The sequence below is a fragment of the Astyanax mexicanus genome, chromosome 1 (assembly GCF_023375975.1).
Source record: "Astyanax mexicanus isolate ESR-SI-001 chromosome 1, AstMex3_surface, whole genome shotgun sequence".
NCBI classification, from domain to species: Eukaryota; Metazoa; Chordata; class Actinopteri; order Characiformes; family Acestrorhamphidae; genus Astyanax; species Astyanax mexicanus.
The window spans coordinates 42,228,756-42,242,858 of NC_064408.1; the positions used below are offsets into that span (position 1 = coordinate 42,228,756).

At 36.1% G+C, this 14,103-nt stretch overlaps 1 protein-coding gene across 1 annotated transcript; it reads right to left on the minus strand.

The window, feature by feature from the left end:
- Nucleotides 1-32: 32 nt before the first annotated feature.
- Nucleotides 33-13,874, minus strand: tram2 (translocation associated membrane protein 2). The gene is made up of 11 exons (XM_022683261.2): nt 13,659-13,874; nt 11,371-11,434; nt 10,709-10,818; nt 9,816-9,932; nt 9,654-9,712; nt 8,740-8,824; nt 8,567-8,637; nt 7,789-7,893; nt 6,397-6,540; nt 5,805-5,962; nt 33-2,629 (listed from the first exon to the last, which is right to left on the minus strand). Exons 1-11 carry the CDS (start codon nt 13,872-13,874, stop codon nt 2,553-2,555), a joined length of 1,206 nt encoding a protein of 401 aa, XP_022538982.1. The 3' UTR covers nt 33-2,552.
- Between the last annotated feature and the right edge of the window lie 229 nt (nt 13,875-14,103).

A 14,103-nucleotide genomic window follows, 5' to 3' on the forward strand; every position in this document is an offset into this window, starting at 1 on the left:
TCTCTCAAACACCAAAAAAAATATTCACTCCATTTGTCAAAAAAGGATCAATATTTATAAAGCATTGTCACGTACATTCACATAATCTGCAAACATGTAAAGCGCTGTAATAGAAAATCCATTAACCGTTATACATTACAGAATCTGTGCAACCAGACATTACAGCTCTGCCAATGTGTGTTCATGCAGGCATGAGTGTGTGTGTGTGTGTGTCTGTTGTGTTCATCAACGGCCTCAATCAAATGCAGAACATAAAGCCCTAAAACAGTAAACTCTATACAGTTCATAACCACTACAACAAAACATACTTGCTCTATTAAACACTTACATACAAAATATCATAGTGCCGGCAGGGGTAAACAAACATCGAGGTTTGTGGTTCTATATCTGATTGCGTTTTTAAGAAACTGGCCCTTTAACGGGGTTGTAAACTCTTGCCTTACGGTCTGCCTTTACCTTCACAACAGGATAATCAAGAGCGAATCCAAACTAGAGCAAACTATTAATAATCAAGACAAGGGTTTTAATAAAAGCACTGGGATTCTAAAATCATAACATATACCCTAGTGAGTTCTGAGCACATTAACCATTGACATCTGACCAGTCCAACAGTTTGACGCTGAAACTACTGAAAAAATACAATTTTATACATTTTAGAACATCAGGATTGAGTTGTAACGTGTTCCGTATATGTGATAATTGTACAGTACTGTGCAAAATATTAAGCCAAATAGACAATCACTTGTAAAGCTATTAATCTGAGATTACTTTCCCAGAAGCACTTTGTTGTTAAGGGCAAGATTTACAGCTCCCATCTGACAGCTAGTTTATCACATCCAGTCTTTTATTAAAGTAAATGAGATAAGCTGCTGGAGGAATAGAAAACATTCATATTATGTCTGGAGAAATCCAGAACCCAGCCTGTGCTTTTCCAACATAACTAACAGATCAATGCCTTTACTGACCAAAAACTGAGTTTTTTTTTTTTTTTTAGTTCTTTTTCCACCATTATTGTTTATTTGTTTAGTCATATGCATCTGAAAAATGCATGTTAGAGTCAAATATTTTTTAAGCACTTTTGTATCTGACCAAGACATCTGCACAGTACTGCACTTGCAGCAATGCGAAGGGGCTTGGCTGATTTTGAGACTAATGACTATGAATATTAGCTTTAAAAAAAGGGGGTCTCTAGTTTCTTGTTTCCCTTGCTGATAGCAGTAATAGTATAGTTTATCAATCTAGTCTTAGATTATCCACCAAATGATATATATAGGTCTGCCTCTAGTGGAAATCAGCAAATCGTGTCTCACACCTGCTCGCTCTATAACTGCGACCTTCAAATCCTGTTGCAAAAAAAGTTACAGACAAAGGCAGAGAACATGGCTGGGACAAACCCAGGATATGCAGCTTTTGAGAATCGGCCCTTTGTTTTTATAGCAATAGTTTGGCACAAATTTAACATTTACACAGTTTTCTCTCCATTACCCTGGATGTAGTCAGTGAGCCAAGGTATGAATTTTGCTTCTGTAGTTATTTAAGCTACAACCTAACCAGTAATCTAATCAGTAAAGAAAACTTAGAGCCCATTAACAAGCATCACTCTTTAGATTAGAAGAAGGCTGGTTTGAATCTCAGGCAAAGCTGTTTGCCATCAGCAGCCGGATTCCGAGAGAGCACAATTTAATTGGTCATGCTTTCTCTGGGTGAGTAGATGGCGCCCTCTTTCTACATCACACTTAGGGTGATGTCGGTCAGCACAGACGTCTGTTAGCTGATGTATCGGAGCTGAGACGCTGCGCTTTTCTCCGAGCTACTTGGTAATGCTGCATTGGCAGCTGGAAAAAAGGTGAATTAGAACTCACAGATGGCTTTTTTGCTTCCCATGATTTAAAAAAAAAATATATAATAAAAAAGGTTAGCAACCGCTTTTGTATATACTGACACCCACAAATATGTCCACAAAAAACTACAGATCTTGTTCACGCTGCTTAAATCCTTACTAACTTGATCAAAAGGTTTCTGACACTGTAGAACACATTGCTTGTTCATGATCACTGACTAAAGCAGAACTAGAAAACTAGAATCTTGTCCGAATGGGTTAAAAGGAAAACTGTTTAAATGTAATTTTTTGATCCCACTATTGCTGAAGTATTCACACACTGGGCTGACCTATACGCTGGGGGTCCTTCCTAGGCCACTTAAGCGCCTTTTAGCACCTCCCCAGAACAGGCCAGTGATACAGTACTGATTGAGAAAACATATTGAAGGCAATCATGGCTTGATGGGTGGAGGGAATGAAAAAGAAATGAAAAAAAAAAAAAAAAGAATGCAATGATGATTTAAAAAAAACAAAACAACACAAAATACTGATAATGATGTTGAAATGAATGATAAGAAAAGATCATGGTCTTTTAAGGGTGCTGATATAAATATGATGGTCCTGTACAGAATGTCAAACCACCCTCAGTCTCTGAAGATCGGAGAAAAGGAAGCAGCGTCCTGTTCCTGTTCTTGTCCCTTGTGCCGAAGTCAGCCTGAAGAAGGGGGCGGGGTTAAGGAGATTTAAGCTTCTTCAGTCTGGGTGACGTTCCATTCTCCGCCTTCAGCACGCCGTTCTCATGGTGACCAACTGCAAAACAGATACCACATGATATAAACATCACTATCCACTTTAGTAAGTTTCATCAAGGCATCCCCACTGTTAGGCAATACATAAGTACAAGTAAATAAGTAAGTAACATATACATGCCTATTAATCATGTAGCTGATTAGCTCCACCCACTTATGTTAATTAAAAATTAATTATATATATATAAATATATATAAAATATACATATATCACATATACAGCTCTGGAAAAATTAAGAGACCACGTTAGTTTCTGAATCATTGTTGTTTTATTCTATAAACTATCAACAACATTTCTCCCAAATTCCAAATAAAAATATTGTCATTTAGAGCATTTATTTGCAGAAAATGAGAAATGATTGATAGAAGAAAATAATGCAAAGAAAACAAGTTCATATTCATAAAGTTTTAGGAGTTCTGAACTCAATAGACATGAATGTCATATGCATACCTCAATAGTAATAAGAAAAAAATACCATATGCATGTGGGCCAAAGAAGGACAAAATCAAGGGTTCAAAAAAAGTTTTCAGTCTCTACTGTCTAGGAAGTTCTAGACAGCTGTTCTAGAAGGCTTTTTACTATATTTGGAAGCAATGCTGTGAGGATTTGATTGCATTTAATGACTACTGTTTTCTAACTATTGCTATTTAAGAAGCAGAAATGTTGAACACATACATAAATACACTGATCTCTCGAAATCTAGACTTCACAAGTGCTCCTCACAGCAATGTTTCAAAATCTACACAATCTACACAAAGTCTACACTGGACAGTAGAGACAGTTACTCCAACAAAAGCAATTTAAACTCTTTTTAATATCCTTGATTTTAGAAGAAATAATAAATGAGCAGGTGTCCCAATACTTTTGTTCATGTAGTAAATGTCTATATATTGTTAGTTATTAAACTTTGTTTAATTACTTGATGTTAATAAACACCCACTAACACTCATGCAAAGCTCATTTTAGAAATGAGACACACTCTTTAGAATAGTCCACACCGTTCCCCTGTAACTAAAGAGACGTATGACGTAAATTTTGACCTATAATTCAGAATTCCTCCCCAGGTCAGGTTTCTCCCCATAAACACACACAATTGAAGGATGTTCTCTAAAATGCTATTAAGTAACATCTGTGTCAAATTTCAGTGGTGAAAGTGTGAGTGTTATGCAACCTCAGTTTCTTTCAGTTCTGGTCACAGTGAGGTTTACACTACAGATCAAATGTTTCTGATATTAATGGATTGTTTTACATACACATACACATATATATTACTGCACAGAATGCACAGGATGCTGTAAGAATCGAGTTAAGCACCCTTGAAGTTGAAGAACATTGATAAACATTCAGTGCCCATAAAAAGTATTTAACGCTTTAATTTCTTTTGTTAAATGAGTTATGGTTAAAATGGCTTTTTTTTTATCAAGAAGTAATGTCAGTTAAATAAAAAAATATATAAAAGTATAATCAGTGATTGGCCTAATTCAACAGAAATCCAGTCAATAGTTGCGTGTATTCTAACAGATGATGTGTTTAAGTGACTGTAGTATAAAGACAGATGTCTGGAATGTTCCAGTCAGCAAATAGATACAACAAAAAAAAAGTCATATAAATATGATTAGAACAGGCGGCCCTCACAAACTGAGTGACCTTACAATAAGAAGGCTGTGAGGAAAGACACCAGGACACCAGTGTTGTCCATGTTAGCAAGTACAGTTGCATGCTGTTGTGGAAAATGTGGTAGATTTGGCAGAATGTTGGTATTTTGGTAACTGTAGTCTCCTTCTCTGTTTATCTGCAGTATTAAAAAAGGTCCAACACACACTGTTATCTTATTTTTGTTTTAAATAACACTTTTTGAATTGCAGTGATGCTCTTTGTTCTTAATATAATAAAATAAATAAGTAAACACACTTAAGGTTTTGTTTTGATCATCATGCTCAAGTTATAAACGTTATTAATTATTCACTTATTTGTCACATTATTCACATGACACAAACTTATATGAGGCATTTTGAATATATTAGAACCTTAATATAACATTCATCAGAACTAGAATCCTGAGATTTTTTTTTAATTTGCCATTTAAAGTCAAACTTAACATTAACATTAAATATGAATACCTTCAAATATTCAGCTTTGTAAAAAAAAAAAAAAAAAAAAAATATATATATATATATATATATATATATATATTTATATATATAAACCCTTAAGGCAGAGAAGTGTCTTCTATTCTGTATGAAACCGTTCAAAGAGTCCGCTCCCTCACCCTGAGCCACGTAAAGATACAGTGGTAGAGTGGGAGGAAGAATTGGGAGTTTCAGGAAAGGCTGGCAGTGAGCTGTGAAGTGGGTACTACATTCTAATCCATAATACCCATCTATTTAAGACTGTTCCAGAAGACATAGCAGCAACTTCAAAACAATCAGAAGCTAGATGATTCTTCCTAGGTGTATGAGGGCAGAGTCTTTAAAAATAAAAATACTGGGTCAAAGAGGTCATGCCACATCCTAAAGTTATATAAATGCTGCCAATCATTCATCAAGCAGTTTGAGACTCCATATATTCAGCATTCACCTATTTTTAATTATTATCTATATTGTATATCTCTCTCTTTTTAATATATGCTTGTGTGTTAATATTGAATAACCAATAAAAATACTTTAATAATAATAACAACAATAAACACGTTAAAAGAAAATCTGAAATGTACTGCTTAACATCCCCATGAAAGAACATATAAAACAACCAAAAATGCACAGAACTATGTGGGCAGTGACTTGACATTTACTGTCAAGTTCTTTCATTTTTCTTGACTCATCTATCACTTTTAACAGCTTTTTTGCTTAATTATTGGAAATCTTAACAGCGTTAAAATCATACATTTTTATATATAAATATAAATAGTCCAATAATAATTGGTCATGGCAGTCCATGTACAGTTTGTTTTCAAAGCTGTATGCAAGGGAAAGATCATGTCCTGCAAATTTATGGTGGACCTACTGTATGGAACTAGTAACAATTCATGTTGCATGTTGTCTTGCCATGAGCATGCTGCCCATTGTTAAATCCCACCTACAACAGGTGTGCGTCCCAAGCCATGCTCAATTTATCCCAGGATTTGCACGTCAGTGTATTTATGTTTCTAGTTAAGTGTGTGTGTGTGTGTGTATACCTGAGTCTCTCTTCGGTGCACGTGGAGTTTGTTGCTTGGCAGCGGCTCTTTTCCGGGCTTGTTCCAGCCTGTACTCCCGCGTGCGTCTCAGCTGGAAACGGAAAAACTTCCACAGCAGCCAAGACTGGGTTGAGCACACTAGAAGCAAAACCAGCAGTCTGCAAACACACATACATACATACATACATACATACATACACACACACACACACACAATCACAGAAATACACATTAATTACTCATACTTTACTGGACAGATTATAAGAAATATCAGAATTATCAATGAAAAGTGAGCACCACTGAGCCAATATTATCTGGATGGCTATTCTCAGCATCTCGTACCAATGAGTCGCTGGTATGAATGTATCAGACACAGTGGTGCTGATGTTTCTGGAGTTTCTACACACCTTCTAGCCCTCACACTGCTGGTGTTCTTTTAGACACTAACGTAGTGTGTGTGTGTGGGGGGGTGATAACTGTGCAGCAACAGATGGCCTGCATTTAACAAGCCTATACTTAGCTGAACAGGGTGTGTATAAAAGTTTATGTTTAACGTGATGGAGAGTGTGCTGAAGCTAAGTGTGTGTCCAACCTGATAGAAAGTGTGTTGAAGTTGCCCATCTCCCAGTCAAGCATCTGGTTTTCTGACCGCGCCAAACCAAAGCCCACAGCCAAGAACATCACTGTTAGTATCACCATACGGGTCAGGACAAATCCTACTGACCACATATCAAACCTGTATGAACAACAATTAACATATATGAATGCACATACACAGTTCTGGAAAAAAAGGAAAGCACTTAAGAAATTATGAGTTATTTTGATTTTGCCAAAATGAAAACCTCTGAAATAAAAAAGAGGAAGATGGATGATCACAAGCCATCAAACCAAGCTGAACTGCTTGAATTTTTGCACCAGGAGTGACATAAAGTTATCCAAAAGCAGTGTGTAAGACTGGTGGAGGAGAACATGCCAAGATGCATGAAAATTGTGATTAAAAACCAGGGTTATTCCACCAAATATCTTAAAACTTTAGGAATATGAACTTGTTTTCTTTGCATTATTTGAGGTCTGAAAGCTCTGCATCTTTTTTGTTATTTCAGGCATTTCTCATTTCTGCAAATAAATGCTCTAAATGACAACATTTTTATTGAAATTTTAGAGAAATGTTGTTTGTAGTTTATAGAATAAAACAACAATGTTCATTTTACTGAACTAATTCAGAAACTGAAGTGCTCTCTTAATTTGTTCCAGGGCTATATAAGTATACATTGATTAAAACATACTTAATGTATGTATTGAATAATATTATACAAAGTTTCTGACCTTGTCCTTGCAATTATTGGCTATTTAATAAGAAACACTTGCCCTGTATATGTGAACTTTCTTGCAAATATTGCCAGTACTAAGTATTGAGGCACTGAATGTTGTATATTCAGTATCAGATACAATATAAAATTGTAAAGTGTTTGAAAGTATTATAATATATAAGTTTTAAATATTACTGCCCACTCCTGCTTTTACATTTATGTATATAGTCTGCAACCCTGCCTAATACACTCATACAACAGCACCACATACAAGCACACACAAGGAAGGAATGTCCCTGATTCAATCATGTAATCAGAAATCGGGTTCGATTGCATCATTTTAAAAGGACTGGAATCGGGTGGAAAAGATTCAGATCACTGATGTGTCATTTTCTATAAGTGGGTGAACCTTTCAGAGTGAGTGGCAGCGAGTTGAACCATGAGCTGGTGGCTGGTAGGCTAAGAAAGATTAGGAATTGGAGGCAAAAAAATGGGATTGTTTCATTGCTTACACAAATACACATGAACATCTTAGCACTGTGCATTTGCAAGCTGGCTACAGTCAGTATGTGTAAAGCTGCAGAATGCACATATGAGTAGAATTTCTGATAAAATAGCCACTAGGTGTAGCTCACCCTTTCCCCACAAACCCTATGCCTTTCTGTGTGTCTCACATTTTATGATGTGTCTCATCAATGAAGTAGAAGAGTCTGGAGAGATGGAAACCCATCTCAGACAGATACTGGAGGAACAGCAGCACCAACCCCACACGGGTGAAACTGCAATAATAAAAGACAAAAAAAAAAAAAAAAAAAAAAAAGACAAGCACACTAAATTAGAAGAGCTTTACATCCCAACCTGGATATTGTATAAAAAAATATTTAAAAAAATGTAAAACAATTTATTTTTTTACAAACAGATAGAAACATAGAGATGAAAAGAAAGGGAGAGAGATTGAGAGATAGTGACAGAGTCATAGATTTACAAAATTGCAGACAGGGAAAGAAGGAAAAAGAGAGACAACATGTATTGGAATAGTTTTGATCTACTGTATATTATTCTAAGATAGAAAGCCAGACAGAAAGAAGAACAGAGGCAAATAGACAGACAAAGTGAGACACAAATACAGATATCAATTTTACACTCAACTGTATCTGTTCTCTTCTCTTAAAAAAGATAAAGATAAACAGAGAGAGATAAAGAGATAGACTGACAAATTGAGACAGATAGACGTATCTACAGCTACGTTTCCTAATGTTTTTTTTTCTATTTGTCCTAATGTCTGTCCTGAGGACAACATGCAGTGTTTTGCAGTGTTTAAAAAAATCTCCTCATGTGTATGTTAAAAGTATGAAACACAAAACACATGCAGAAACGCTGTGTCCCTGTGTAATCAAAAGCAAGCTAACTAACAGCTATGTTTTACTTTACTTCTCAAATCTGTAGACTCACTTTAACAGGTACGCTGCCAGGATATGAGACAGGTACAAACCAATATACTGCAGCTGACGAGGAATCTCCTCCTGTAACACACACAGGCATACACACAGATTTATATGTATATATATATATAAGCTTTTGTTGTGACTGACACTCTTTTGTCCTCATCCCTCAATCATTCTCACCTTGCGCACTTTCTGGAAGTAGAGCTCAGGCAGGGCATGAAACCAGTAGGCCAGCTGAGTGAGATAGAAAAACTTCACCTGAAACCTGCAAAAAAAAAAACAAAAAAAAAAACACCAACAGTAAGAGAGAGAGAGATGGATTTAGACGCCATGGCTTTATAATGGCTGCTAATACAGTCTTAAGGCTTTTTGTTTTAGTCCTTGTTAGAGGTACACTGTTAAACTTTCTTGCACATATTACATAAAGTTAATGGCAAAAAAGGCAATAAAACATAAAAAAATATGGCAACTCAGTGAGGAGAGAGATTACAGCATATTATATAAATGAACAGTAAAATACTTGCTGCAGAAACACAGCAAAATGACTGCATTCAGTTCTCAGCCACACTTTGCAGTAAAGAAACAAAGCAGTAAATTCCTGAGAAACATCTTAAATATAACCATTCACTTTTTCTAACACTGTTATTTATATATATACACAAGTGGCTTCCCAAGATGTACTTCGTGAAACATTGTTAAACTGTTATTTAATGTATGTATTTATTAATAAAAAAAGAATACAGGAACTTGTTACATTTTCTAATACTGAGCTACTACTTAATCATTTTGCTAGCTATAATAGCATCACAGTTAACTGTTCAATATCCAAAATTTAATTTAGACCCTGTTTTACCTGCATATTGTTACTGTCACACAAAAATCTCCATTATTGCTGTTTTTGATATAATGTGAAACTGATTTATTTTTTTTACTGTGTTAAGAATTTTCATGAAGTATATACCAATATCTTGAGATCCACTGAAAGCTGAAGATACAAGGTTTTGGAGATACAAGGATTTGTGTGGTAGCGGCAATATGCGATAATATTAAATGTTATAAAGGTCTGAATATTGTGTAGTGTTCAGTGTGTTTACCTCAGGTGTGAATGAGGATAGTTCTCCCATAGGCTGCTGGGATGCAAAAGGTAGCCTTCCTGAACAAAAAAAGGAATTAAATATGTAAGTAATAAATTATAAGAAAGAAGATAGAGTGTATATTTTTACTTGTGCAAGTGTATGGGTATGTGTGTGTCTTACAGTGGCGAGGATGTACAAGCTCCAAAAGCTGGAGACCAGGTAGAACACACACAGCTGGCCAGACTCATTAAACTTTGTATTTTTACTCTTGGACAGATGAAGACGTCTGTTTACTTTCTGTAGGGCAGAAAAATAATCACAGAACAAATAATTCAACAAGGTATACAGTATTAAATTCTGTGATGATTTCTGGTGATGAAACTGTAGACAAAGCAGGCACTCCTCACTGAAGACATGCCTAAATAAATTATTTTAATAAAGCATTATTGTGACACGTTTCTATATTTTTTATAAAAATTATGTGGGCAACGTGGATTTTTTTTGTCTGGTTTGGTGTATTGTATTAAAATATAGTGATTCACATCCCTTTTCACTTCAATAGTGTTTTAATTAATAGTTTTGGACTTACAAACTTGGGATTAAACTGTAATTTGTATTTGTTTTAGTTGTTTAAATTATATACACCTATTGTGATTTTAAAAAAAAGTTCTACCTACACTGTTCAATTTAACTAAGTACAAAGAATCCTATTGTTTCACATACAGAGCACCAGCAGTGGCCTAATTCATGTTGTAACATAGTTACATGATTTTTAATACATTAATTTAAATATCCAAGATGATTTCTGCTCTGTCTGTAGAATGGCCCCTTTAATATTGTGATACTATCTTTACGCTATCAACCATTCATACATTACAACTCACAAGCAGTAAAAACTATATGAAACCAGCTTCTTGTAGTAGGCTCTGGCAGCATCACAAAGCAATTTGACAATATAATACAGTAGTTGCTGTGGAATTATTTCCAGCCCTAAAATCTCATTTTAAGACCTGACATCAATAAATAAGGGAACTCCTGGTCATGAGAACACTAATATAATGCATAACACTCACATCTAGTATGTACTCTTGAACTACTGCATGGAGGATGATAGTAATGAAGAGATAAAACAAGACAGTGGCACAGTCTTTCCACCCATAATGATACAGAGACACTTCTCCATCTGAAGGGAAAAAAAACACAACACAGAGCTCATACAACACTTTTTCATACACCAACTGGCCACATAGGATGAATTTGTAGTTCTATAATTACAGACATTAATCCTTCTGTTTCTCAGCATATATTACTCTCCTCCTTTATTGAAGGACAGGGTGTGTTCTTTAATTATCAATTATCAAGACCCCATAGGACCATCACAGAGCAGGAATTATCTGAGTGGTCATTATTAGCCCTGTTTAACTACTGACGAGGTGATGAAGGCGTGTTTTGGAGCAGACACAGTGGTGCTGCTGGAGTTCTTAATCAACACAGTGTCAGTTTTGGACTGCTCTATGGTGGCCCTGTGGGATTCTGATCACTGAAGAACAGAGAGAAAGAAGGATAATCAAGTTTGCAGAGAAACAAAAGGACAACAGTCTGTAATTATAGAACTACAAAAAGTTCCTATATGATAAGCCAAGCTGACAAGAAAAATGCAGAAACAAGAAAGCACTTCCAGTTGTAACAAAAAGAATGTGTGCGTGTGGTGGTGGAGGGGTCGCTGGTGTTATACCTGGGGTCAGGGTGCTAATGTTGTACTGCGGCTGAATGAAGAGAATAGCTGTTTTTGCCGTGGCCTGCAGTAACAAACACAGCAAACAAGTTGCATATTGACCAATTACATGCTATATATTTTTTATATAAACACAGCACAATATGAATACAGAATTATACATACTACATTGTTTATTATATATCATTCATAAAAAAAGTGTTTGGCAGGGTAAAGATTATTCTTGAAGGGTCATTATTAACATACATACAAACTAGGTGTCTATTGTCTCGTTCCACTTTAGGCAATGGTACATTTAAATTAATTTAATTATTGTTTAGCTTGCTGTCCATCCTAAAACTAATGAGAGAAACAGAGATAACATAGACCTCTGAGAAGGTTTTGTTTTTCTAGTAGTAACAGTCCTTCCTTTAGGGTCACCTTTAAATTGCAATAGTGAACCAGCAAATATGTATAGAATCAGTGCACACATTGATAAACATAACAGGGAAAAAAATCCCATAAGCACGGCTGGGTGATATTGCAAACAAATAAAAAATCTTGATATTCTTATCTCAATATATATGAGCCATTTTCTATTACGATTTAGATTTTTTGTTTAAACAAACAGCACTATTTAATGGTGTCTTGATGTGATGTCTAGTATGAATGAATGCCATGTGATCTGCTTTTTGTGAAAAAAGGTGCTCCAGTGATCCTGTATAACGATGCTTTAGTCCCGTGGAGGAGGGGTGGAGAGAAATGATAGAATTTCAGCTCTACTTCATGAATATTGATACATGCAAACATATCGCTTCTGATTGGCTAACAGCATTGGGACACCAGGAGGCAGTGAGATAAACAACCGTAAAAAACTATTAAAATAGACATTTTTACACTAATAACAGTCTTTGCAATGCAATATGTTACTTTGCAACATGTGTAATGCAGTTCAGCCACTGACCTAAACTTAGAGTCTCTGTAAATGCAAAATCCACCGGAGATCCTATGTAAACCTATATTTAATCACAGAGCTGGGTAGTTTGTTGGCTGAGCCGCAGCAGAGCTGCCCAGGCAGTTGGAACAAAACCCCGAGTGGATTTAAAAATGTACCTAGTGTAAACAGAACTGTTCTAAACGTACACACCTACCTATCTCAACTGTAAGTCGCTGGTGGTGTTCCATAGATAATTTTTTTTTACCATTTGTTTCTTAGATCTGTGTTACTGAAAAAAGCATGTAACAAGATCCTATCATGGCCAGCCCAATCTTCAAACCTGAACCCCATTCAAAACCTTTGTAATGTAATAAGGAGGAAGCTAGATGGTCACAAGCCATCAATCAAAGCTGAACTGCTTGAATATTTTTGCCAGGAGTGGAATAAGGTCACCCAAAAGCAGTGTGAAAAACTTGTGGAGAGCATGCCAAGATGCAAAAAAGCTGTGATTAAAAATCAATGTAATTCCACCAAATATTGGTTTCTGAACTCTTAAAATATTAGCATTCTTTTGTTTCTTAATTAATATTAACTTGCCTTCTTTGCATTATTTGAAGTTTGAAAGCCTTTTTTTCCCATCTGTTTTGTCCATTCATTTTGCTCTGCTCAGGGACTGAGAGACGTGGCAAATAGACATCTGCAGCCCACTGGATGAAGAGGAGGAGGGGGGCTGTCTGAGCAATATTAGCGATAAAGGTCTGGAGTCTTTTCTTCCTCACCTAAAATATCTTACCTGTAAAGCTCATAAAATACCCCAAAACTGGGTACTGTAACAGTGCTATCAGCAAAGCCTATTAATCAGCGTTAGTTAACCTTTGTAATACAGACAATAACTAACGTTACTTTATAAGGTTTTTAAATCACTCAAACAGCCCAAAATTAATAAAGTTACTTCACTCTAAATCTAAGCTAGATATTATCTACAGACAAAGTGACAAAACACTCAAGCTATTGTTTTTCTACCTAAGCCAACCTAGCCTAACTTTTTAGTTCAGCTTCACTGTTAAAATGCGCTGTAAAAGAAAATATTCAAATTGAATAATGTGTTTAAACAGGCTATTTTCAGTTTTCCTCGGCCATAGCTGCCAAGAAAAAGTATATATCTACATATTTGCAACAGAAGAGAAGTTGTAGTTGGCTTAGCCAAATAGTTCCGTTCCACCTTAAATGCTGCAGCAGTTACAGCGGAGGAATCAGGCGCCAGAGTGCAGCTGCTGCAGCATTTAAGGTGGAACGGAAGAATTCGAGCAGAAAGTGTTCTCGCACAGCTGAGCGAAGTGAAGGGAAAAAACGGAGTCAGCGTCCCACATACCTCAAACATCAGCCCAATTAAGATGAAGATGACCAGACTGAAGACGATGTCTGCATGGTTCTGAATGAGAAACTCTTGGCTGAAAAACGGGTAGCTTTTATTCCTCCTCCGAAAAGCCATTTCACAAGTTCTGGATTTTTCTTGACTTTTCTCCCCTCCTCCGCCCTTCTCCAAAACTTTACTGTCTACTAGGAACTTTCTCACCGCTCTGCGCATGCGCGCCTCTTAAAGCGAGCGCTGAGGACATTCCTGATTTGAAGGCGACGTAAGCGGAAGTGGACAGTCTGGACTGGTGCTGGCCTCCCTCCCTCACTCTCCATTCAAAAGACACAGTGTCCATCAGAACTGCACTAATATACACGTATTACACCCACAATACAGCAGTTATTCATCACACATAGTAAACTAAGGAAATTAGTTGTTTTATTTGTATACAGTGTTGGCT

What these genes read in the sequence shown, in the direction of transcription:
- tram2 (XM_022683261.2), bottom strand. Translation starts at nt 13,874, where the DNA reads ATGCGCAGAGCGGTGAGAAAGTTCCTAGTAGACAGTAAAGTTTTGGAG. An exon ending in GATGAGACACATCATAAAAT is followed by an intron (nt 6,541 to 7,788) that starts GTGAGACACACA and finishes TTGTTCATACAG; the next exon opens with GTTTGATATGTGGTCAGTAG. An exon ending in TGCACCGAAGAGAGACTCAG is followed by an intron (nt 2,630 to 5,804) that starts GTATACACACAC and finishes TCTGTTTTGCAG; the next exon opens with TTGGTCACCATGAGAACGGC.